This window comes from Salmo salar, chromosome 02, assembly GCF_965601325.2.
Source record: "Salmo salar chromosome 02, fSalSal1, whole genome shotgun sequence".
In the NCBI taxonomy this organism is placed as follows: domain Eukaryota; kingdom Metazoa; phylum Chordata; class Actinopteri; order Salmoniformes; family Salmonidae; genus Salmo; species Salmo salar.
Window position 1 is genome coordinate 35,223,675 of NC_138292.1, and position 26,330 is coordinate 35,250,004.

The 26,330-nt window shown below is 40.3% G+C and overlaps 2 protein-coding genes across 3 annotated transcripts in view; both read right to left on the minus strand.

Moving 5' to 3' along the window:
• LOC106581124 (fucolectin-6) overlaps window positions 1–16,669 on the minus strand; it is a 78,161-nt gene extending 61,492 nt beyond the window's left edge. Inside the window, exon 1 of the mRNA XM_082962242.1 lies at window positions 16,637–16,669. The gene's annotated coding sequence lies outside the window, so the exon portion shown is untranslated. The remainder of the gene's footprint in view (window positions 1–16,636) is intronic.
• Window positions 8,771–16,785, minus strand: LOC106581127 (uncharacterized). 2 transcript variants are annotated; one of them, XM_014162947.3, is made up of 6 exons: window positions 16,616–16,785; window positions 15,061–15,131; window positions 14,496–14,790; window positions 14,183–14,337; window positions 9,372–9,657; window positions 8,771–9,153 (listed from the first exon to the last, which is right to left on the minus strand). In XM_014162947.3, exons 2-6 carry the CDS (start codon window positions 15,128–15,130, stop codon window positions 9,003–9,005), a joined length of 957 nt encoding a protein of 318 aa, XP_014018422.2. In that variant the 5' UTR covers window position 15,131; window positions 16,616–16,785; the 3' UTR covers window positions 8,771–9,002. The 2 variants fall into 2 exon arrangements, with proteins under 2 accessions (XP_014018422.2, XP_045558757.1); XM_045702801.2 differs by lacking the exon at window positions 16,616–16,785 and adding an exon at window positions 15,224–16,586.
• Between the last annotated feature and the right edge of the window lie 9,545 nt (window positions 16,786–26,330).

Here is a 26,330-nt window from a genome sequence, read left to right on the forward strand (position 1 = left end):
TTGGGTTCAAGTCCGGGCTCTGGCTGGGCCACTCAAGGACATTGTCCCAAAGCCACTCCTGTGTTGTCTTGGCTGTGTGCTTAGGGTCGTTGTTCTGTTGGAAGGTGAACGTTCGCCCCAGTCTGAGGTCCTGAGCACTCTGGAGCACGTTTTAATCAAGGATCTCTTTGTACTTTGCTCTGCTCATCTTTCCCTTGATCCTGACTATCCTCCTAGCCCCTGCCGCTAAAACCATCCCCATCCTCATCAGACCAGATCATCTTGTTTCTCATGGTCTGAGAGTCCTTTAGGTGCCTTTTGGCAAACTCCAAGCGGGTTGTCATGTGCCTTTTTATTGAGGAGAGGCTTCCATTTGGCCACTCTACCACAAAGGCCTGATTGGTGGAATAATTCTGGAAGGTTCTCCCATCTCCACAGAGGAACTCTGGAGCTCTGTCAGATTGACCATTGGGTTCTTGGTCACCTCCCTGACCAAGGCCCTTCTCCCCCGATAGCTCAGTTTGGCCGGGCTGCCAGCTCTAGGAAGAGTCTTGGTGGCTCCAAACTTCTCCCATTTAAGAATGATGGAGGTCACTGTTCTTGGGGATATTATTTTAAATATATATACATTATGTATTTTTAAAATATATATTTTCCTTTATTATTTTAGCTTAACCCTACCACCCCTCCCCTAATTGGAGTAAACTAATGAACCATAACACTTACACTTCTACTTCCATCTTATACATACTATATACATTTTACAGATACAGTATATTTTAGTTATCTTTTTGTTTATTTTTAGTCTCATCCTTCAGCTACCCTCACTCAACCCCTCCCATCTATCTCTGAAGACCATCCAGTTTTGATTTCTATTTGCCATATGTTTTTCAACTGTGCTGTGATGTTTCACAGAAGTTCTAAACCTATAAACATTTTATGGACATAGTATATTTTACATTATTTATCTTGGTTTGTTGTTATTTTTAGTCCCACCCTTCAGCTCCCCTTAACCCCCTCCCATTTATCTCTGAACACAATCCCGTTTTCTATTTGCCATATATTTTTAAACTGTGCTGTGATGTTTTACAAACGTTCTGAACCTTTCTATTCTCATAGCTTCTACAGATTGTAAATTAAACATAAAAAATGTTGCTAATAGCATTATTATATTATTGATCGATTGACTATGACTTTTCAAATCACCTAGCAGTCCTATTTTGCAGAGTTAACTCCAGGTAAAAAGTCCTGAACCTGCGACCAAAAACAAGCTACATATGGACAGTACCAAAACAAATTATCTAATGATTCTATCTTTTCGCAGCAAAATCTGCAGAGCTGGGATGGTTGTTTCCCCCATATATATAACATTATATTGGTTGCAAGAGTTCCGTATAATAATTTAAATTGAAAAACTCTACATTTTGAATCTGGCATCGTTTTTTGCATCAGTTTATAAACCATGTGCCATGGAATCGGTACATCAAAAATCTCTTCACAACTATTTTGCAATCTGTATGGCACTGCTGTAAATATTTTGGTCCTTAAATGAAACTGGTATACTTTTTTATTTATCACAATTTTCTTTATTATCCAATTTTTTTCGACAGACAAGTTCCATACTTTCTAATCCTTCCATTTGCCTTTCCCATTTTTGCAGTAATGCTGCAATTAGTTGGTTGTAATTTTGGATAGAGCAGACATTTCCATATATTTTTGTTAGCTGAATGTGTGACATAACTTCACCAGTTCTATTTATGATATAATTTACAATCATACTGCTTTTAAACATATTTTACAAAATAGCAATATTTTGGAGATTATTTCATTTTCAAATTACCAAAAGTGAGAGGTTGTAATCTGAATAAAGGAAACAGGCCATTCTTGAACACGGCTGAGCCATTCATGCTAGTCTGCTAGAGAACCAGGTTGGATTTAAGTATAGCTTTTGTATGACTGAAGCCTTTAGTGAGAGGTCTAACACTTTAATATGTAATAATTACCCCCCTCCAAATTCTAATTCCTTACATAAATAGACCCATAAAAAAATGTCTGGTTTCCCATCCCAAATAAAATGTAATATATTTTACTCAAATAATTTAAAAACAGGTTGTTGGGTGTAGGCAGGGCCATAAGCAGACATTGGTATATGACTAAAGAGTTAATCGGGGTGATTTTTTTCACGGATAGAAAGGTTTTTTCCTTTCCATGGTAGCAAGAGCTTATCTATTGTTAACTTTCTATAAAAATGTATTGTAGTGAGAGAATTTCTTTCTTTCGTGATATGAATACTGAGTATGTCCCCTTCACCGTCAGACCATTTTATTGGTAAACTACACAGTAATGTAAAAGTTGTCTTTTTTTGTGACCCACTACATAATGTACTACATTTATCATACCTACCTTGGTTGTAATCCAGAGAGGTTAGAAAAAGGATCTAGATCCTCTATGAGACTATGGAGGGATCCAAATTGTGGATGCAAAATAAAACATGTATCATCAGCGAACAATGACACCTTTGTTTTTAAGCCCTGGATTTTTAGCCCCTTGCTATTATTGTTGGATCTGATTTCAATAGCTAACATTTCAATGGCCATAATAAATATACACTTCTCAAAAAAATAAAGGGAACACTTAAACAACACAATATAACTCCAAGTCAATCACACTTCTGTGAAATCAAACTGTCCAGTTAGGAAGCAACACTGATTGACAATAAATTTCACATGCTGTTGTGCAAATGGAATAGACAACAGGTGGAAATTATAGGCAATTAGCAAGACACCCCCAATAAAGGAGTGGTTCTGCAGGTGGGGACCACAGACCACTTCTCAGTTCCTATGCTTCCTGGCTGATGTTTTGGTCACTTTTGAATGCTGGCGGTGCTTTCACTCTAGTGGTAGCGTTAGACGGAGTCTACAACCCACACAAGTGGCTCAGGTAGTGCAGCTCATCCAGGATGGCACATCAATGCGAGCTGTGGCAAGAAGGTTTGCTGTGTCTGTCAGCGTAGTGTCCAGAGCATGGAGGCGCACCCAGGAGACAGGCCAGTACATCAGGAGACGTGGAGGAGGCCGTAGGAGGGCAACAACCCAGCAGCAGGATCGCTACCGCCGCCTTTGTGCAAGGAGGAGCAGGAGAAGCACTGCCAGAGCCCTGCAAAATTACCTCCAGCAGGCCACAAATGTGCATGTGTCTGCTCAAACGGTCAGAAACAGACTCCATGAGGGTGGTATGAGGGCCCGACATCCACAGGTGGGGGTTGTGCTTACAGCCCAACACCGTGCAGGACGTTTGGCATTTGCCAGAGAACACCAAGATTGGAAAATTCGCCACTGGCGCCCTGTGCTCTTCACAGATGAAAGCAGGTTCACATTGAGCACATGTGACAGACGTGACAGAGTCTGGAGACGCCGTGGAGAACGTTCTGCTGCCTGCAACATCCTCCAGCATGACCGGTTTGGCGGTGGGTCAGTCATGGTGGGGGGTGGCATTTCTTTGGGGGGCCGCACAGCCCTCCATGTGCTCGCCAGAGGTAGCCTGACTGCCATTAGGTACCGAGATGAGATCCTCAGACCCCTTGTGAGACCATATGCTGGTACGGTTGGCCCTGGGTTCCTCCTAATGCAAGACAATGCTAGACCTCATGTGGCTGGAGTGTGTCAGCAGTTCCTGCAAGAGGAAGGCATTGATGCTATGGACTGGCCCGCCCGTTCCCCAGACCTGAATCCAATTGAGCACATCTGGGACATCATGTCTCGCTCCATCCACCAACGCCACGTTGCACCGCAGACTGTCCAGGAGTTGGCGGATGCTTTAGTGCAGATCTGGGAGGAGATCCCTCAGGAGACCATCCGCCACCTCATCAGGAGCATGCCCAGGCGTTGTAGGGAGGTCATACAGGCATGTGGAGGCCACACACACTACTGAGCCTCATTTTGACTTGTTTTAAGGACATTACATCAAATTTGGATCAGCCTGTAGTGTGGTTTTCCACTTTAATTTTGAGTGTGACTCCAAATCCAGACCTCCATGGGTTGATAAATTGGATTTCCATTGATTATTTTTGTGTGATTTTGATGTCAGCACATTCAACTATGTAAAGAAAAAAGTCTTTAATAAGATTATTTCTTTCATTCAGATCTAGGATGTGTTGTTTAAGTGTTCCCTTTATTTTTTTGAGCAGTATATATGCGGATAGTGGAGAACCTTGTTTAACTCCTCTTGACAGTTTAATACTTTCTGAGGAGTAGCTATTTTTGAACATTTTACACATGGGGTTACTATACATAACTTTAACCCATTGTATAAGAGATTTTCCAAAATTGAAATATTTCAGGCATTTATATATAAATTCCAAATTCCAGTACTTTATCTAAAGCCTTTTCAAAGTCAGCTATGAATACCAGGCCTGATTTCCCAGATTTTTCATAGTGTTCTATTGTTTCCAGTACTTGTCTTATATTATCTCCAATGTATCGCCCATGTAAAAAACCTGTCTGATTAGGATGAATAATATCCTACAATACCTTTTAAATTCTATGCGCTATGCATTTTGCTAGAATGTTTGCATCACAATGAAGTGTTACGGGCCTCCATTTTTAAAAAATGGACTGAATCTGTATATTTACCATCTGGGTCCTGTTTTACTAATAGTGAAATCAGACCTTCTCGCTGACTATCTGATAATCTACCATTTATGATTAAAACATGTTAATAACGGTCCTCTGAGTACATTAAAAAAGGTTTGATATACCTCAACTGGTATGTCATCCAGCCCTGGAGTTTTCCCAGATTTAAAGGCTTTAATTGCATCAAGAAGTTCCTCCTCTGTACTTTGGTTCCAGTGAGAATGACACTGGAACCAAATGACACACTTTTTGAACTTTTGGTTCCAGTGAGAATGACATAAGTAGTCAAGATGACTAACTTGATTGAGCCTCCACCATCTCACTAGGTCAAGATATTTAAGCCTCCATATATCCACTAGTTCCAATATATCCATGATATGTATGATTTCCTTAAGTGCACGAGGGTGATAGTTTGTAATGTGATTTCCTTTAAGGTCCATTGAGGTATTTAAAACTGCGTTACAATAGGGCGGTGCACAGTTGGCCCAGCGGCGTCTGGGATAGGGGAGGGTTTGGCTGGGGTAGGCCATCATTGTAAAATAAGAATTTGTTCTTAACTGACTAGCGTAGTTAAATAAAATTCATTATCTCCCACCATAATAAGATTCTTGTATAATAGGCTTGATAAATTATATATATATATTCAAAGAAGCGTGGATCATTATTATTTGGACCGTATAGATTAATGAGTCAAATCTGTTTATGGTCCAATAACCTGTTTAAAATAATCCATCTATCTTGCGGATCTGTTTGGACAATTTGCACATTCTGATCAAAATTGTTTAATATCATCACCTCTTTTTAGTTTCTTTGCCCATGGGAAAATTCTATTTCTATTTCCCAGTCCTTTTTCCACACAAATTAACCAAAAATTCTTTAATGAGTTTCCTATAAACAATATATATGATATTGCTTCTCTTTATATCATGACACAAGGTGAGACCCAGATGCAGACACAGGAGGCAGATGGTTGGAGTCTTACAATGTTTATTCATCCAAAGGGGTAGGCAAGAGAATGGTCGTGGACAGGCAAAAAGGTCAAAACCAGATCGGAGTCCAGGAGGTACAGAGTGGCAGGCAGGCTCGTGGTCAGGCAGTCAGGTACAAAGTCCAGAGACAGGCAAGGGTCAAAACCTGGAGGACTAGAAAAGGGAGAATCACAAAAAGCTGGAGACCGGGAAAAACACTGGTTGACTTGGAAAAACATACAAGACCAACTGGCACAGAGGAGGAAACACAGGGATAAATACACTGGAGAAAATCAGCGACACCTGGAGGGGGTGGAGACAATCACAAGGACAGGTGAAACGGATCAGGGCGTGACACTTTAAGCCAGGTAAATACTGATTGTCTTTTCTTATTATCTGCTAAGCCATTACAATTATAATTGGCTATTCTTATTTCACAATTTACCATAATGAAATACAAGTTTAAATTATATTTATCACAATAAATATTTGTAAACATACCATTAAAAAGTACCGTGATGATTGAGCGTCCATTTAGCTAACTGTACAATGATCGTTGCACTGCTACTGAGTAAACCTACAATTGTTCTCCACTATTCCACCGCTAAAACCTACCTGCCCTATCCCAAGTTGGGCTGTCGTCCCAGTGACTGGCAGACCACCCCTGTCTACCTGGATCCTAGGGCCTTTGAGAAATTGGGACCCATCCTTTTAAAATGAGCACATTGTGCCACCGTACCAGGTGGAGGATGTTACGCACACCTGGCAACCTTCATTACGCACACCTGCACCTCATCATTAGGCACACCTGAACTTCATTACTTCCCTGATTACTCCCCTTTATCTTGCACTCCATTGTTGTGACCCATCAGGCTGTATTGTTTCTGTGTTGTGTTCAGACGCTACTCTTGTTCCTGTATCAACGCTATGTTTGATCTTATTAAACACTGACTGCACCTGCTTCCTGACTCGCTGCATCTTCGTTACATGATGACTAAATTCAATTAGATTTGTAGTAGGTGTCTAACTTAAAGTGTCTAAATATCATATCTGATTCCGGTGGAATGCATTGAAATGTGTGGCTTTCTTGTGACTTTTCTTTTTGCAAATTAATTATTCAATTTTTATGCATCTATTATGTTACCTAACGATGATAGTCCCTTGAATGTCTCAATCAATCAGAGGATATTACTGCTGACAGGCAGCACTGCTGCGGAAACTAAATGTTGACTCTCAAATGACAACCACCTCACTCTGTCCCATTTAACTAGTGGATTCAGTTACTATTACAAGTTAGAACATAATTATCTACAGTGAGAATTAATGGTGCTGGTCAAGGAACAAGTGAGCAGCCAGGTCACCAGTGATACAAGTCAACAATGGACATCCATCCATGTCTGAGTTCATCGCGAGATGTGGGAAACGACCATTAGGGGCAAGAGCAAGCGTTATCTTCAAGTGGATTTCAGTTTTGCAAGAGCATTGTGGATGTGGATGGTGAATGGGCATACGCATCTGATTCCAAAGGTTGCATGTTCATATCCAGTGATAGAAAGTTGTTTTTTATTTATTTTTTGTTTTAAGCCTATGCCAAACCTTTACCTTAACCATTTGGAGTTAATGCCTAACCTTAGGAATTTGGAGTTAATGCCTAAACGTAACCTTAAACACTTCGAAATTAGATGTTTGGAACAACATTTTATGTTTGAGAAACATGGATGGACTTCTAATTCTGACTTTGCTTTCGTCAAAGAATCCTCCATTTGCATTTGATAGCCTTCCTCCTTCAAGATCCCTTTTACTCTGTACAAATCTCCCACTTTACCACCACCAAAGCATCCCCAGACCATCACATTGCCTCCACCATGCTTGACAGATGGCGTCAAGCACTCCTCCAGCATCTTTTCATTTTTTGTGTGTTCTCAAGAATGTTCTTCTTCGTGAGCCGAGCACCTCAAACTTAGATTAGTCTGTCCACAACAATTTTTCCAATCTTTCTCTGTCCAGTGTCTGTGTTCTTTTGCCCATCTTAATCTTTTCTTTTTATTGGCCAGTCTGAGATATGGCTTTTTCTTTGCAACTCTGCCTAGAAGGCCAGCATCCACCCCTTCACTGCTGACGTTGAGACTGGTGTTTTGCGGGTACTAATTCATTAATGAAGCTGCTATTTGAGGACTTGTGAGGTGTATGTTTCTCAAACTAGACACTAATGTACTTGTCCTCTTGCTCAGTTGTGCACTGGGGCCTCCCACTCCTCTATCTATTCTGGTTAGAGCCGGTTTGCGCTGTTCTGTGAAGGGAGTGGTACACAGCATTGTACGAGATCTTCAGTTTCTTGGCAATTTCTCACATAGAATAGCTTTCATTTCTCAGAACTAGAATAGACTGACAAGTTTAAGAAGGAAGTTATTTGTTTCTGGCCATTTTGAGCCTGCAATCAAACCCACAAATGCTGATGCTCCAGATACTCAACTAGTCTAAAGAAGGCCAGTTTTATTGCTTCTTTAATTAGCACAACAGTTTTCAGCTGTGCTAACATAATTGCAAAAAGGGTTTTCTAATGATCAATTAGCCTTTTAAAATGATCAACTTAGCTAACACAACGTGTCATTGGAACACAGGAGTGATGGTTGCTGATAATGGGCCTCTGTACGCCTTTGTAGATATTCCATAAAAAAATCTGCCGTTTCCAGCTACAATAGTCATTTACAACATTATCATTGGCTACACTGTATTTCTGATCAATTTGATGTTATTTTAATGGACAAAAAAAAAAAATCTTTCAAAAACAAGGACATTTCTAAGTGACCCCAAACTTTTGAATGGTAGTGTATATTTACTTAGACTTTTGTAACTTTTTTTGCTTTGTACCTGTAACCCCCACCTCTGAAATAAATGACAAAACAAAATAAAATACTTAAATGTTTCCTTACATCTGCGGGCCTGTTGCAATTGCAAAGCACATTATTACATAACACAGTGTGTGTGTTTATGTTTTGCATGAGATGTGCACATTCTAGATAAATGGTTGAACTGATTCCTCTCTCCCGTCTCATCATTATTGAATTGTTACACAGACGTGGTTAAGAAAGCCATGTTACGAGACATAACACATAGGCCCTAATATTCCTATTAAAATATCATTGATCATTGTTTTCTAGATTACATTAAGAAATGCTTCTGAAACGTAGCTGTTGTGTTACACTTTTATCTTCTCCAAGTACATACAATAGCACAATGATAGGAGCAATTGCAGTATGTACAGTTTTAAGAAAACAGCTAAATGAATGTATTCAATATAACTATTTACAGAGGGAAATAAAACACTCAACTTTCAATGAATTACATTTTTCCTACAGATAGAGAATGTTACCTACGATATGTGCTCCAGATTACATGTTTGGTAATAAGTGCTCTGGATCTATCAGTCCAGTGGTGACCCATAGATCTCCACCTCACACAGGGTCAGGTATTCACTTCTTCCTGGAATGACCACGTTGATGTATCGACCCTCCATGCCGTTACACTGGAAGGTGCTGGAGAAGCCCCCAGGTATAGAGGAGATCACAGCACACCTGCACAATCAAACACACTGATAAGTTACTGCAGCAAAGGTGTCTATGACACTGTTTGCACCCTGTCACATGTGAATTACACACTTTAGCACTGACCAATTTTAGACTTTACCGACTGTAGCAAATCTAATCAGTTAGAACGCTTTTTGGTTCCAGGTATGACTCTTTTAGGTTCAGTGTAGAACCCTCTGGGTAAATGGCTTTACACTTTTGTTCACCTGGGATTGTTGTTGCCATTGTTGTTGTCCGGGGAGTCTCCAATGCGGATCTCAGCTCCATTCAGTCTGTTGGGAACACTGTCCACTGTGTTGGTGATGGTGATGGAGAACACTTTGTAGGTCTTTAGAAGGTCCAGTCGCCACCAGGGGTTATAGTTGGCTTTGGTGTGGGTGCAGGAACCATCTCCATAAATACCATTTCGGTTCCCGTCGATGGCATTGTTAGCAAACCCAAACCCATGTAATGATGACTGGGTGGCCTTTCCTGTTATCGCCACATTCATTCCTGGACAGAAATTTGAAGAAAAATATTTTTTCAGTGAAACACTGGATAATATCGGTAACACTTTATATGAAGGGGGTATACATAATGCCTTCATAACCCCTTTATTCAACATCATTCATAAAGAACCTTAAAAATATATATATTTTTCATTCTAAGTTATTTTAATAGAAAAATCTAGTGGGAGAGAGTTGGATGGTTGCTGGTATTACTGACTGGGTCAGTCCTGCACACCACAAATGCCTCTGAGCTAAAGCCAGGGTATTAGCTTGTGGAGCTAATGCAAGTTCTCATGTCTTAGTCAAGGTTACTCAACACATTACAATAACAGCAATTGCTCTGGTGCCTTCCAGACCTGAGATCAAATAGCATTTGAAATCTTTCCGGGTTTGCACTTTTGGGACTATTCCAATTGTTCCACTGTGCCAGGAAAGCTCAATCATTTGAAATGTACTATTTACACCCAGTTCTGATTGCAACCCCTAAAGCAGGGGTGTTAAACCCAATTCCTGGAGGACAGAGTGTCTGCGGGTTTTCGAGCCTTACTTTATTAATCAATTAAGGTAATTGATTAGTTAGGAACTCCACTCACCTGGTTGTCTAGGTGTTTATTGGATACTAATTGAAAGGAAATAACAAAAACCATTAGACACATGCTCCAGGAGTTGATTTTGACACACCTGCCTTACTGTCATTGCAGCCTTGAGCAAGGCATATAAACTCCTTCACTGCTACCTGGGCAATGCTCTAAGGCTTACCCGGTGCTCCCAGACTGTTGCGTGAATAGTGTGCAAGGGGGTTGGGTACTGTTACAGTAAAAATATGAATTTACGTTGAAATGATAAATAAAGAGCTATTCGAGGGGACTTTTATTTTGAACATTTCTTACGAATTATGTTGAATAAATGTGTTATGACTGTTGTTATGAATGACACTGCATCACTTATAAATATGTTATGACTGGTTTCATGAAGGTGCTTTGTACAGGTAACTGCCAAAATAATGGAAACATTTGAGTAAATTAGGGATACAATGTACAGTGCCTTTAGAAAGTATTCACACCCCTTGACCTTTTACACATTTTGTTGTGTTACAGCCTGAATTTAAAATGGATTAGATTGCGATTGTTTTGTTGCTGGCCTACACACAATACCTCATAATGTCAAAGTGGAATTATGTTTTTTCAAAAAATTTACAAATTAATTTTAAAAAGTAAGCTGAATGTCACGTCCTGACCAGTAAAGAGATTATTTTGTTATTATAGTATGGTCAGGGCGTGGCAGGGGGGTGTTTGTTTTGTGTGTTTTGGGATTTTGGGGTTGATCTATGTTATCTATTTCTATTTTTTCCTTTCTAGTTCTTCTATTTCTATGTTGTGTATGTTTGGGTTGATCTCTAACTAGAGGCAGCTGATCCTCGTTGCCTCTGATTAGAGATCATATTTAAGTAGGGGTTTTTCTTCGTGGGTTTTGTGGGTAGTTGTTCCTTGTCAAGTCTGAGCACCTTACGGGACTGTTTTTTCGTCGTTTGTTTTGTGTCAGTGTTTTTTATCTTTAATAAATAAGAAGATGAGCATTCACATACCCGCTGCGTTTTGGTCCACTCAATACGACGAATGTGACACTGAAATATCTTGAGTCAATAAGTATTCAACCCCTTTGTTGTGGCAAGCCTAAATAAGTTCAAGAGTAAACATTTACTTAAAGTAAAATAATAAGTTGCATTGACTCACTATGTGTGCAATAATAGTGTTTGGGAGAGACCCGCACACTGTAAAAAAAAAGGATTAAATCCAAAACTTAGGCTTGAATCCAAAATAAAGATGTTTATTAATTCTTATGGATCCCTTCACGCGCCAATCCCTTTAGCAGGATCGATTTGACAACACCCAGTGAAATTGCAGCGCACCAAATTCAAAAACTGAAATACTCATAATAAGAATTCATGAAACATACAAGTGTTATACATCGGTTTAAAGATTAACTTCTTGTTAATCCAGCCGCAGTGTCAGATTTCAAAAAGGCTTTACGGCGAAAGCAGACCATGCGATTATCTGAGGACAGCGCCCAGCATACCAACACATGGAAATCTGATTTCAACCAAGCAGGTGCTACACAAAAGTCAGAAATAACTATATAATTCATGCCTTACCTTTGAAGATCTTCTTCTGTTGGCACTCCAAAATGTCCCATAAACATCACAAATGGTCCTTTTGTTCAATAAATTACTTCTTTATATCCCCAAAATGTCAATTTATTAGGCGCGTTTGATTCAGAAAAACACCGGTTCCAACTCGCCCAACATGCCCACAAAGTATCTAATAAGTTACCTGTAAACTTGGTCCAAACATGTCAAACAACGTTCCTAATCCAAATGTATGTATTCTAAAATGTAAATAATCGATCAAATTTAAGACGGGAAATACTGTGCTCAATACCGGACGAAGACAAAGTGAAGCACATTCCAGGTTGCGCACACCAAAACATTAGAGTGCACCTGGAGTGACACATGAAAATAACAGGGCTACTTCTTCATTTCTCAAAGGGAAAAACATCAACCAATTTCTAAAGACTGTTGACATCTAGTGGAAGCCATAGGAACTGCAAGCATATTTCTATTAAAAAGGGATTGCCATAGAAAACTAATGGAAAACAGATTGAGCTCAAAAGAAAATTCCCTGGATGGATTGTGCTTTGGGTTTCGCCTGCCAAATCAGTTCTGTTATACTCACGTCATTATTCAAACAGTTTTAGAAACTTCAGAGTGTTTTCTATCCAAATCTACTAATAATATGCATATCCTAGCTTCTGGGCCTGAGTAGCAGGCAGTTTACTTTGGGCATGCTTTTCATCTGGATGGGAAAATACTGCCCCCTAGCCCAAACAGGTTACATCATGATGCCCAAAAACTTAGTGCAAGAAAGTGCATAAATGAAAGGTGAAAACAAAACAAATGTTTACGTGTCAGGCCATCATTGACAGTGTGTGGGCATCCATCTCTTCCAAGATTCTTATTTTGACTACTACACACCTGGAACAGACACTATCCAGTAGTACAGACCTTAAAATAGTGCAGATGGAGTCTTATCATTCATCAATAATAGTGTTCAACATGATTTTTGAATAAGTATTCAACCCCTTTGTTATGGCAAGCCTAAATAAGTTCAGGAGGAAACATTTGCTTAACAAGTCACATAATAAGTTGCATGGACTCACTCTGTGTCAATAATAGTTTATCAAGATTTTTTTATGATTACTTAATCTCTGTACCCCACACATACAATTATCTGTAAGGTCCCTCAGTCGAGCAGTGAATTTCAAACACAGGTTCAACCACACAGACCAGGGAGGTTTTTCAAAGACTCGCAAACAAGGGCACCTATTGGTTGATGGGTTAAAATAAAGAAAGCAGATACCCCTTTGAGCATGGTGAAGTTATTAATTACACTTTGGATGATATATCAATACACCCAGTCACTACAAAGATACAGGCATCCTTCTTAACTCAGTTTCCGGAGGAAATCGCTAAGGGATTTCACCATGAGGCCAATGGTGACTTTAAAACAGTTACAGAGTTTAATGGCTCTGATAGAAGAAAACTGAGGGTGGATCAACAACATTGTAGTTACTCCACAATACTAACCTAAATGACAAAGTGAAAAGAAGGAAGCCTGTACAGAATACAACTATTCCAACACATGCGTCCTGTTTGCATCAAGGCACTAAAGTAATACTGCAAAGTGTTATGTTTGGGGAAAAATCCAATACAACACATTACTGAGTACCACTCTCAATATTTTCAAGCTTAGTGGTGGCTGCATCGTGTTATGGGTATGCTTGTAAGCGTTAAGGACTGGGAAGTTTTTGTAGGATAAAAAATGAATGGAATGAGGCTAAGCACAAGCAAAATCCTAGAGGAAAACCTGGTACATGTCTGCTTTCCACCAGACACTGGGAGATTAAACCTTTCAGCAGGGCAATAACCTAAAATACAAGGCCAAATCTACACTGGAGTTGCTTCCCAAGAAGAGGGTTAAGGTTACTGAGTGGCCGAGTTACAGTTTTGACTTAAGTTTGCTTGAAAATCTATGGAAAGACTTGAAAATGGTTGTCTAGCAATAATCAACAACCAATTTGACAGACCTTGAAGAATCTTGAAAAGAATAATGGCCAAATGTTGTACAATCCAGGTGTGCAAAGCTCTTAGAGTCTAACATGTATTGACTCAGAAGTGTGAATACTTATGGAAATTAGATATTTCTGTATTTCTTTTTCAATCAAATTGGACAAATATCTGAAAACATGTTTTCACTTTGTCATTATGGTGTATTGTGTGTAGATGGGTGAGATTTTTTATTGATTTAATCCATTTTGGATTCACTCTGTAACACAACAAAATGTGGAATAAGTCAAGGGGTATGAAAACTTTCTGAAGGCACGATATGTGCCTACAGTATAATACTAGTGCTAATAACATGTACAATTCCAAAACTACATGCATCCATTCAAGTGATAGCTCTTATCCTTACCAGTTGGGGCGAGGTACCCATAAACCTCCACTTCACAGAGTGTCAGTTGTCTTCCTGTCCCTGGTAGAACCACAGTCACATAACGTCCTTCCACACCTGATGTCCACCTCAGAGTTAGAGATCTACCTGCTGCAAGGGTGGAGATCACACCAGCTCTGGAAAGAGAGAGGAGAGAGAGAGAGAGAGAGAGAGAGAGAGAGAGAGAGAGAGAGAGAGAGAGAGAGAGAGAGAGAGAGAGAGAGAGAGAGAGAGAGAGATCAATTGAAAGAACAATCATATATAAAAAAATCCTGGAAAGTAATTGTGGTCTTACAGTGTGTTGTGAATGCCCTCATCCTGTAAGGAGTTTCCAATGCGAACTTCAGCACCGTTGATATTTGTATGGCAGCAGTCACCTCTGTTGGTGATGGTCACAGAGGTGACTATGTAGGTATCAAGCAGGTCCACTCTCCACCAGGGGTTAGTCCCAGAGTCAGTGAGAGCACAAGACCCATGATGGAAATCTGAATTGCGGTTCCCATCAACGGCATTTGAGGGATGGCTATAACCTGACCATGGGTTCTCGATGAGGTCTGACTGAGTAGCTTTTCCACGCAAGGCAAGATTTTCTACAGGAGAATAATATTGTTTGACTGCAGGAGAGCATTTTAATGGTGTACATGAGACAATAACATTCTAATCTGCTCATTCCAATTTGTAGTTCCTTGTGTGTGGTTATTATCTGTTCTATTACAGACGTGTCGTAAATGATAACGAGACACCAGTACTCTTGACTACTTAGAAACTGTTATCACTCTTACTATTGATTATGAGAGGCTTTGCCCTGTCAATCTAAAGGCATCATATATCTAGAGATAACAACAAGAGTAAGTGTTTACTTGGAACAATGGCATCAGTAGGTGTTCCTAGAAGAGCCAGCAAGAGGAAGAACATGGCCTGTCTCATCATCCTGGAGGGGAAACACAGAACAAGCCAATGTACAGCTACTGTGGTAGGAGATACAGTGGTACAGACACATTGCAGATTCAGTGGTACAGGCACCTTGCAGATTCAGTGGTACAGGCACCTTGCAGATTCAGTGGTACAGGCACCTTGCAGATTCAGTGGTACAGGCACCTTGCAGATTCAGTTGTATAGGCACATTACAGATACAGTTGTATAGGCACATTACAGATTCAGTGGTATAGGCACATTACAGATTCAGTTGTATAGGCACATTACAGATACAGTTGTATAGGCACATTACAGATTCAGTGGTATAGGCACATTACAGATACAGTTGTATAGGCACATTGCAGATTCAGTGGTATAGGCACATTACAGATACAGTTGTATAGGCACATTACAGATTCAGTGGTATAGGCACATTACAGATACAGTTGTATAGGCACATTACAGATTCAGTGGTACAGGCACATTACAGATACAGTTGTATAGGCACATTACAGATTCAGTGGTACAGGCACATTGCAGATTCAGTGGTATAGGCACATTACAGATACAGTTGTATAGGCACATTACAGATACAGTTGTATAGGCACATTACAGATTCAGTGGTATAGGCACATTACAGATACAGTTGTATAGGCACATTACAGATACAGTTGTATAGGCACATTACAGATACAGTTGTATAGGCACATTACAGATACAGTTGTATAGGCACATTACAGATACAGTTGTATAGGCACATTACAGTTACAGTTGTATAGGCACATTGCAGTGTCATGACTTCCGCCGAAGTCGGCTCCTCTCCTTGTTCGGGCGGCGTTCGGCGGTCGACGTCACCGGCTTTCTAGCCATCGCCGCTCCGTTTTTAATTTATCCATTTGTTTTGTCTTGTTCCCTGCACACCTGGTTTTCATTCCCCAATCACACCACATGTATTTATTCCTCTGTTCCCCCTCATGTTTTTGTGTGAGATTGTTTTTGTGTTACGTGTTTTTGTACGCACTAGGCTAGCGTTCGTTTTTCCGTGATTATTTCACGAAGCCTGTTTGTATTGTTATACATTTGATGTTTTGTGACTGTTTTGCACGCTTTACACTTTGCCATGTTGGCTGGAGTTTTTTGACGCAGCTGCGTCCGTCTGTATCTCTCAGGGTTCACATTGCAGTAACATATAAACAGACCCATATTGCAACAGCAGAAATATATTTTTTGTTTGACATTTTTTATATTCTTTACAAAGCAGTGCTCCCTATTTTATATTTGTATATGTATGTATGTAAAGATAGCAAATAAACTTTTCTCACAGGTAAGCAGCTTAGTTGTGTAAAGAAAGATTCAGTATACAATGCATAAAAATGTCCAAGTCACTACATTGTTATTATGCCGTAACTGCTTTGTAAATCAAGAGTTGATGTACTTTTGTAGTAAGGCAGAAAATATAATATAAAGCAATTCCAAGTAGTATTAGAAATATCCTCTTACCTTCACACTCAAAATAATAAAGTCACTGTTGATGTTGATGTAGGTTAAGGTTCAGTAGAGTAACCTGAATCTCACAGAGGTTTTTATACACCAGTCACCAAGTCAATGACCTTGTGATCTTTATTGTTTTCTACAAGTAAAACTTGCGGCATATGATATTATCAGAATAGATAAGGCTGAGTAATCTTTGAGATAACTAAAACATGATTCCAATTTATGGTGATATACAGACAGTATAATTGAATGATCAGGATATTGTGGTATGGAAGGGAATAACAGGAAACATCTACACATGTTGAACGTGTTACAGAGTAGTTGTATACATTGCTACTTATAGAATCTCAAGAGCATGTACAGGAACCAGGCAACATATTGTATGTATTCTTATTCCACATCAGATAGTCTACTGCAGTTGATGACTAAATTCAATTAGATAAAAGTCGATTAAAAGCGTCTATTATAAAATTTCTTCAATGTTTCCTTACGGTCCTGGTGCAAAACAGAGAGAATGTTACCTACAATGTAAGTTATCTAAGTACAGTGCCTTCAGAAAGTATTCACATCCCTTGACTTAAAGAAATATATTGTTGTTACAGCCTGAATTTAAAATGGATTATATTGAGATTGTTTGTCCCTGGCCTACACACAATACCCCATATGTTTTTTTTACCCGAAATGTTTACAAATGAATGACAAATAACAAGCTGAAATGTCTTGAGTCAATAAGTATTCAACCCCTTTGTTATGGCAAGCCTAAATAAGTTCAGGAGGAAACATTGATTAACCTCATGAGGACCCCTTCGAGATAAAATCCCGTTTGAGGACCCCTTCGAGATAAAATCCCGTTAACGGGATTGGTTGGACAACAACCAGTGAAATAGCACGGTGCGAAATTCAAAACACAAAAATCTCAAAATTAAAATTCAAGTATTATACGGCATTTTAAAGATAATATTCTCGTTAATCCAACCACATTGTCCGATTTCAAAAAGGCTTTACGGCGAAAGCAAAACATTAGATTATTTTAGGATAGCACCTTAGCAAAAAAAAAAAAAAAACACAGCCATTTTCCAAGCACGGATAGCCGTCACAAAACCAGATATACAGCTAAAATTAAGCACTAATCTTTGACAATCTTCATCAGATGACACTCCTAGGACATCATGTTAGACAATACATGCATTTTTTGTTCGATCAAGTTCATATTTATATCCAAAAACCCAATTTTACATTGGCGCGTGACGTTCAGAAAATGTATTCTCCCCATAACTGCCGGTGAATGGGCAAATCAATTTACAGAAATACTCATCATAAACGTTGACAAAATTTATAACAATTATTTAAAGAATTATAGATAATCTACTCCTTTATGCAACCGCTTTGTCAGATTTCAAAATAACTTTACGGAGAAAGCACATTGTTCAATATTCTGAGTACAGAACTTAGCCTTCAATGTTAAGCTATACAGTTAGCCTACAACCACGGCGTCGACAAATCTCAAAAATATGTTCGAAATATTTTCTTACCTTTGCTGATCTTCGGCGGAATGCACTCGGAAGGACTCCCACTTCCACAAGAAATGTTCATTTGTTCTGCGAAGTCCATCATTTATGTCCAAATACCTCTGTTTTGTTGGCGCATCCAGAACACTATTACAATGCCATGAGGCGTGGGTGCAAATCCATAGACAAAAAGTTCAAAAGTTTCATTACCGTTTGTAGAAACATGTCAAACGATGTTTACAATCAATCTTTAGGGTATTTTTTTACGTGAAATTGCGATAATTTTCCAACCGGACAATAGGTATTCATCCCAGAAGAAAAAGAACTAACAGCGAGCTCGCAGGCACGCGCGTCACAAGACACCTGTCCTCAGACTGGCCACTGATTGACTGAGTCACTATTTTCTGCCCGGTAACAGGATAAGGATGAAACCAGTTTCTAAAGACTGTTGACAGCCAATGTAAGCCTTAGGAAGTGCAACGTGACCCCTATGTTACTGTAGTTTCTCAAGGGATTCAAAAGAAGAACTACAATTCTCATTTCTCCCACTTCCTGGTTCAATTTCTCTCAGGTTTTTGCTTGCCATATGAGTTCTGTTATACTCACAGACACCATTCAAACAGTTTTAGAAACTTCAGAGTGTTTTCTATCCAAATCTACTAATCATATGCATATTCTATTTTCTGGGCCAGAGTAGTAACCTGTTTAAATTGGGTACGTTTTTCAAAATACTGCCCCCTAGCCAAGTCACATAATAAGTTGCATGGACTCACTCTGTGTCAATAATAGTTTAAAAAGATTTTTGAATGATTACTTCATCTCTGCACCCAACACATACAATTATCTGTAAGGTCCCTCAGTCGAGCAGTGAATTTCAAACACAGATTCAACCACAAAGACCAGGGAGGTGTTCCAATGCCTCGCAAAGAAGGGCACCGATTGGTAGATGGGTAAAAAAAAAGCAGACATTGATTATCTCTTTGAGCATGGTGAACTTATTAATTACACTTTGGATGGTGTATCAATACACCCAGTCATAAAGATACAGGCGTCCTTTCTAACTCAGTTGCCGGAAAGGAAGGAAAATTTATTGACAGAGTGAAAAGTAGGAAAAAATCCAAACCATGCATTCTGTTTGCAACAAGTCATAAGGTAATACTGCAAAAAATGTGGCAAAGAAATTAACAATTAACAATTAACATTCGTCCAGGGCATCTACGATGCAGATCTCAGCTCCATTGAGTCTGCTGTAATAATTAATGTCCTTTCTGTTGGTCATGGGGAACACTTCGGAGTTATTAAACAGGTCCACTCGCCACCAGGGGTTAAGGTCATGGTCAGGGAACGTGCACAATCTATGTGCCAAATCACTGTCAAGGTTGCCATTAATGGTGTTTTGAGCATAATAAAATTCCCACATTGATGACTTTGTGGCTTTCCCCGTAAATCCACATTCTTTCGGCACAAGATAGTATAAAAAGGGTTGTGAGAAACAACCTAATTGTGGTTACACATTTTAATGAGTCGGTCGAAGAGAGGATTGCTCTGAATAAGTTAATAATAACCTTTATGATTCCTTACTCCAATAATACTCAAATGGAATTAAAAGTGATGTCGCTTATCCTTACCAGTTGGGGCAAGATACCCATAAACCTCCACTTCACAGAGTTTTTTGGAGTCTGTTCTGTGAATCTGTTCAATGATCTGTTCAATGATTCCCAACCAAATTTCCTGAGCTTGAGCAATTTTGACAAATACAGTGAATATACAGTATGTTGCCTTAAGAGTTGTGCTAGGCTGGTGGAATCTTATTCCAAATGATTCACAGCTGTAATGGCTGCCAAAGGTGCTTCCACCAAGTGTTAACTCTAGGGTGTGAAGACATACACAATCAACACATCTTCATTTTTGATTAATTTAAAAAATGTTCTATTAATGTTTCTTTCACTTTGAAAATATGGAGTAGTTTGTGTAGATTGTTAGGGGGAAAAATGTAATTTAATCCCATTTTAGATGTAATTTTAATGCAGCAAAATGTGAAGGCTGCAAGGGGTGTGTAGACTTTCACTAGCGGCTGTATACACCAGTCAGATACCAATTCAAAGATAGTGAGATTTTATTGCTTTGTTTTTTAATGCATGGTATTTTTCAGAACAGATAAGGTGCAATAACATTCAAGTAAATAACTGAAACGTGATTCCAGTTTATGGAGTTATACAGTATGTGATCAAATGTGTGGGATGTGTGTGATACAACAACAGGAAGCATTTGCAGAAAAATAAGGGAGGACTGAGGGCAAAGGACAGGCACAGCAACAAGGAAACTGTTATCAAATCAAATCTAATTTATTTATAAAGCCCTTCTTACATCAGCTGATATCTCAAAGTGCTGTACAGAAACCCAGCCTAAAACCCCAAACAGCAAGCAATGCAGGTGTAGAAGCACGGTGGCTAGGAAAAACTCACTAGAAAGGCCAGAACCTAGGAAGAAACCTAGAGAGGAACCAAGCTATGAGGGGTGGCCAGTCCTCTTCTGGCTGTGCCGGGTGGAGATTATAACAGAACATGGCCAAGATGAATTAGAGAGAGCATACTTAAATTCACACAGGACACTGGATAAGACAGGAGAAATACTCCAGATATAACAGACTGACCCTAGCCCTCGACACATAAACTACTGCAGCATAAATACTGGAGGCTGAGACAGGAGGGGTCGGGAGACAATGTGGCCCCATCCGACGATACCCCCAGACAGGGCCAAACAGGCAGGATATAACCCCACCCACTTTGCCAAAGCACAGCCCCCACACCACTAGCGGGATATCTTCAACCACCAACTTACCATCCTGAGACAAGGCCGAGTATAGCCCACAAAGATCTCCGCCACGGCACAACCCAGGGGGGGGGCGCCAACCCAGACATGAAGATCACGTCAGTGACTCAACCCACTCAAGTGACAGCATGGAAGAGCACCAGTAAGCCAGTGACTCAGCCCCTGTAATAGGGTTAGAGGCAGAGAATCCCAGTGGAGAGAGGGGAACCGGCCAGGCAGAGAGAGAAAAGGCGGTTCGTTGCTCCAGTGCCTTTCCGTTCACCTTCACACTCCTGGGCCAGACTACACTCAATCATAGGACCTACTGAAGAGATGAGTCTTCAATAAAGACTTAAAGGTTGAGACCGAGTCTGCGTCTCTCACATGGGTAGGCAGACCATTCCATAAAAATTTAGCTCTATAGGAGAAAGCCCTGCCTCCAGCTGTTTGCTTAGAAATTCTAGGGACAGTTAGGAGGCCTGTGTCTTGTGACCGTAGCATATGTGTAGGTATGTACGGCAGGACCAAATCGGAAAGATAGGTAGGAGCAAGCGCATGTAATGCTTTGTAGGTTAGCGGTAAAACCTTGAAATCAGCCTTAGCCTTAACAGGAAGCCAGTGTAGATAGGCTAGCACTGGAGTAATATGATCAAATCTTTTGTTTCTAGTCAAGATTCTAGCAGCAGTGTTTAGCACTAACTGAAGTTTATTTAGTGCTGTATCCGGGTAGCCAGAAAGTAGAGCATTGCAGTAGTCTAAAGAGAGATGAGGGTCCAGATTAACACAGAGGTCCCTTACAGTTTTATTTGAGACGACTGTACAACCATCAAGATTAATTGTCAGATTTAACAGAAGATCTCTTTGATTCTTGGGACCTAGAACAAGCATCTCTGTTTTGTCCGAGTTTAAAAGTAGAACATTTGCTGCCATCCACTTCCTTATGTCTGAAATACAGGCTTCCAGCGAGGGCAATTTTGGGGCTTCACTATGTTTCATCGAAATGTACAGCTGTGTGTCATAGCAGTGAAAGTTAACATTATGTTTCCGAATGACATCACCAAGAGGTAGAATATATAGTGAAAACAATAGTGGTCCTAAAATGGAACCTTGAGGAACACCAAAATGTACAGTTGTTTTGTCAGAGGACAAACCATCCCCAGAGACAAACTGATATCTTTCCGACAGATAAGATCTAAACCAGGCCAAAACTTGTCCGTGTAGACCAATTTGGGTTTCCAATCTCTCCAAAAGAATGTGGGGATCGATGGTATCAAAAGCAGCACTAAGGTCTAGGAGCACGAGGACAGATGCAGAGCCTCAGTCTGACGCAATTAGAAGGTCATTTACCATCTTCACAAGTGCATTTTTAGTGCTATGATGGGGTCTAAAACCAGACTGAAAGATCTAAACCAGGCCAAAACTTGTCCGTGTAGACCAATTTGGGTTTCCAATCTCTCCAAAAGAATGTGGTGATCGATGGTATCAAAAGCAGCACTAAGGTCTAGGAGCACGAGGACAGATGCAGAGCCTCAGTCTGACGCAATTAGAAGGTCATTTACCATCTTCACAAGTGCATTTTTAGTGCTATGATGGGGTCTAAAACCAGACTGAAGCGTTTTGTATACATTGTTTGTCTTCAGGAAGGCAGTGAGTTGCTGAGCAACAGCTTTCTCTAAAATTTTTGAGAGGAATGTTCTTAGGCAAAATTGTGAGTGAGCCCACTCCCTTGGCTGAGAAGCAACCCCACACATGAATGGTCTCAGGATGCTTTACTGTTGGCATGACACAGGACTGATGGTAGCGCTCACCTTGTCTTCCTCCGGACAAGCTTTTTCACGGATGCCCCAAACAATCGGAAAGGGGATTAATCAGAGAAAATGACTTTACCCCAGTCCTCAGCAGTCCAATCCCTTTACCTTTTGCAGAATATCAGTCTGTCCCTGATGTTTTTCCTGGAGAGAAGTGGCTTCTTTGCTGCCCTTCTTGACACCAGGCCATCCTCCAAAAGTCTTCCACTCACTGTGCGTGCAGATGCACTCACACCTGCCTGCTGCCATTCCTGAGCAAGCTCTGTACTGGTGGTGTCCCGATTCCGTAGCTGAATCAACTTTAGGAGACGGTCCTGGCGCTTGCTGGACTTTCTTGGGCGCCCTGAAGCTGAAGGCTTCTTCACAACAATTGAACCACTCTCCTTGAAGTTCTTGATGATCCGATAAATGGTTGATTTAGGTGCAATCTTACTGGCAGCAATATCCTTGCCTGTGAAGCCCTTTTTGTGCAAAGCAATGATGACGGCACGTGTTTCCTTGCAGGTAACCATGTTTGACAGAGGAAGAACAATGATTCCAAGCACCACCCTCCTTTTGAAGCTTCCAGTTGGTTATTCGAACTCAATCAGCATGACAGAGTGATCTCCAGCCTTGTCCTCGTCAACACTCACACCTGTGTTAACGAGAGAATCACTGACATGATGTCAGCTGGTCCTTTTGTGGCAGGGCTGAAATGCAGTGGAAATGTTTTTGGGGATTCAGTTAATTTGCATGGCAAAGAGGGACTTTGCAATTAATTGCAATTCATCTGATCACTCTTCATAACATTCTGGAGTATATGCAAATTGCCATCATACAGACTGAGGCAACAGACTGTGTGAAAATGAATATTTGTGTCATTCTCAAAACTTTTGGCCAAGATCTAAACCAGGCCAAAACTTGTCCGTGTAGACCAATTTGGGTTTCCAATCTCTCCAAAAGAATGTGGTGATCGATGGTATCAAAAGCAGCACTAAGGTCTAGGAGCACGAGGACAGATGCAGAGCCTCAGTCTGACGCAATTAGAAGGTCATTTACCATCTTCACAAGTGCATTTTTAGTGCTATGATGGGGTCTAAAACCAGACTGAAGCGTTTTGTATACATTGTTTGTCTTCAGGAAGGCAGTGAGTTGCTGAGCAACAGCTTTCTCTAAAATTTTTGAGAGGAATGTTCTTAGGCAAAATTGTGAGTGAGCCCACTCCCTTGGCTGAGAAGCAACCCCACACATGAATGGTCTCAGGATGCTTTACTGTTGGCATGACACAGGACTGATGGTAGCGCTCACCTTGTCTTCCCCCGGACAAGCTTTTTTACGGATGCCCCAAACAATCGGAAAGGGGATTAATCAGAGAAAATGACTTTACCCCAGTCCTCAGCAGTCCAATCCCTTTACCTTTTGCAGAATATCAGTCTGTCCCTGATGTTTTTCCTGGAGAGAAGTGGCTTCTTTGCTGCCCTTCTTGACACCAGGCCATCCTCCAAAAGTCTTCCACTCACTGTGCGTGCAGATGCACTCACACCTGCCTGCTGCCATTCCTGAGCAAGCTCTGTACTGGTGGTGTCCCGATTCCGTAGCTGAATCAACTTTAGGAGACGGTCCTGGCGCTTGCTGGACTTTCTTGGGCGCCCTGAAGCTGAAGGCTTCTTCACAACAATTGAACCACTCTCCTTGAAGTTCTTGATGATCCGATAAATGGTTGATTTAGGTGCAATCTTACTGGCAGCAATATCCTTGCCTGTGAAGCCCTTTTTGTGCAAAGCAATGATGACGGCACGTGTTTCCTTGCAGGTAACCATGGTTGACAGAGGAAGAACAATGATTCCAAGCACCACCCTCCTTTTGAAGCTTCCAGTTGGTTATTCGAACTCAATCAGCATGACAGAGTGATCTCCAGCCGTGTCCTCGTCAACACTCACACCTGTGTTAACGAGAGAATCACTGACATGATGTCAGCTGGTCCTTTTGTGGCAGGGCTGAAATGCAGTGGAAATGTTTTGGGGGATTCAGTTAATTTGCATGGCAAAGAGGGACTTTGCAATTAATTGCAATTCATCTGATCACTCTTCATAACATTCTGGAGTATATGCAAATTGCCATCATACAGACTGAGGCAACAGACTGTGTGAAAATGAATATTTGTGCCATTCTCAAAACTTTTGGCCACAACTATAGGTGGTGAAATGTCTGGAAGCAGCTTAAAACATACACACAACAACTACTACCAAGTTCAATGCCAGATACTTTTCTCCACAACAATGACATTGTCTATGCTAAATAAGTTTCAATTGTAAAGAAACAAAATAGTTGGGTTAAAATAATTACTTTTTATTCAATGGGGCTCTGCAAAATACTTTTCTATTTCACCCATACAACAATATAGCCTACTATTACAGTACAGTATGTTTACAATTTCATAAACAATAGTCTTTCACACGTTCCAAATGATATGTTACTGTATTTATTCCTACTTTTTAAGTGGTCACTTTTGTCATGACGACAAGGTGAAAGTGCTCTACTCAAATAGCACAACAGAATCATTCAGATTGACGAAAGGACAGCATATAACAACCATCTCGTATAACTGAGATTTGTCTCCTTTCATATCTGGAATAAAACAAAGTAGTAGAAGTAGAAACTGATGTTGCTGTGGCATTGCTCATCTTCACAGTGGGAATCCAGTCGACATCGGTGTCTTGATAGAGGTCAGCTGGTGAACCTACAGTAGTACATAAACAAATGAAAAGCACCCCTGATGTTGGAATATCACTTCTTCAGGTCACCTATATCATCAGGGCTCTTAAGTGTTTGATTGTGTTTAATTCATTCAGGTGTTTTAATGTCATATAAAGATTAAATCTATTGTTGGGCTGGAACAACCAATAGTCAATACAGCAGGTTGTCCTATCCCAGAGCCCCACCTGTTTTGATCCCAACATTTTTGTTTTTGGGGCTTGCCTGTTTTGCATGTTATTTTGGCATTAATACGTGTCACATATCAGTTTGCAAACAATGTACAAAAATATATACTGTATATCATTGATTTCTTGAGTGAGGCAGCTCCAAAATGCAGGTGTTTCAGCCTAGCTCAGTGCTTCTGTGGTGGTGGGGCAAGCCAGCAGAAAATAGGAGCATTGCACCATGACTGGCTTAGTGTTCTGTCACTCATGAGGACACTACGTCATCGCCAAGTTTAAGTCCTTAGTAAGGGTAAACATCCAAAATGTCAGCCATTTGGGTCCTGCCATAGAGTTATATTACAAGTGCCCTTCCAAGAAGGCTCAAGGTCGTTGACCACAGATAAAATGACGTCAAATCACATTATATGTACAGTAGCTTTGATTGGACTGATCATGTCAACATCTACTTTCAAACCTTAGCTACCAGTCATCATCATGAATCAAGTCGACAATCTACTGGCAAATCATTTTTAATCCGAGTCATATGAAGAGAAATAATGAAGAGGAATTATAGATAAAACGTATTGGTGTTCATCGGCCATTGGACATAAAGATTACGCAACAAGTTGGAAATGGCAAATTCAACAATGAGTTTGCAGGCTAGTGGTTTGTAAGGAATCAGTGGCTAACTGCG

Bases quoted from the DNA above. Each gene is read 5' to 3' on its own strand.
- LOC106581127 (XM_014162947.3), bottom strand. From the start codon at position 15,130: ATGATGAGACAGGCCATGTTCTTCCTCTTGCTGGCTCTTCTAGGAACA. The intron at 14,791-15,060 runs GTAAACACTTAC...ATTCTCCTGTAG, and splicing joins TACTGATGCCATTGTTCCAA to AAAATCTTGCCTTGCGTGGA. The intron at 14,338-14,495 runs GTAAGACCACAA...CTCTCTTTCCAG, and splicing joins GAGGGCATTCACAACACACT to AGCTGGTGTGATCTCCACCC.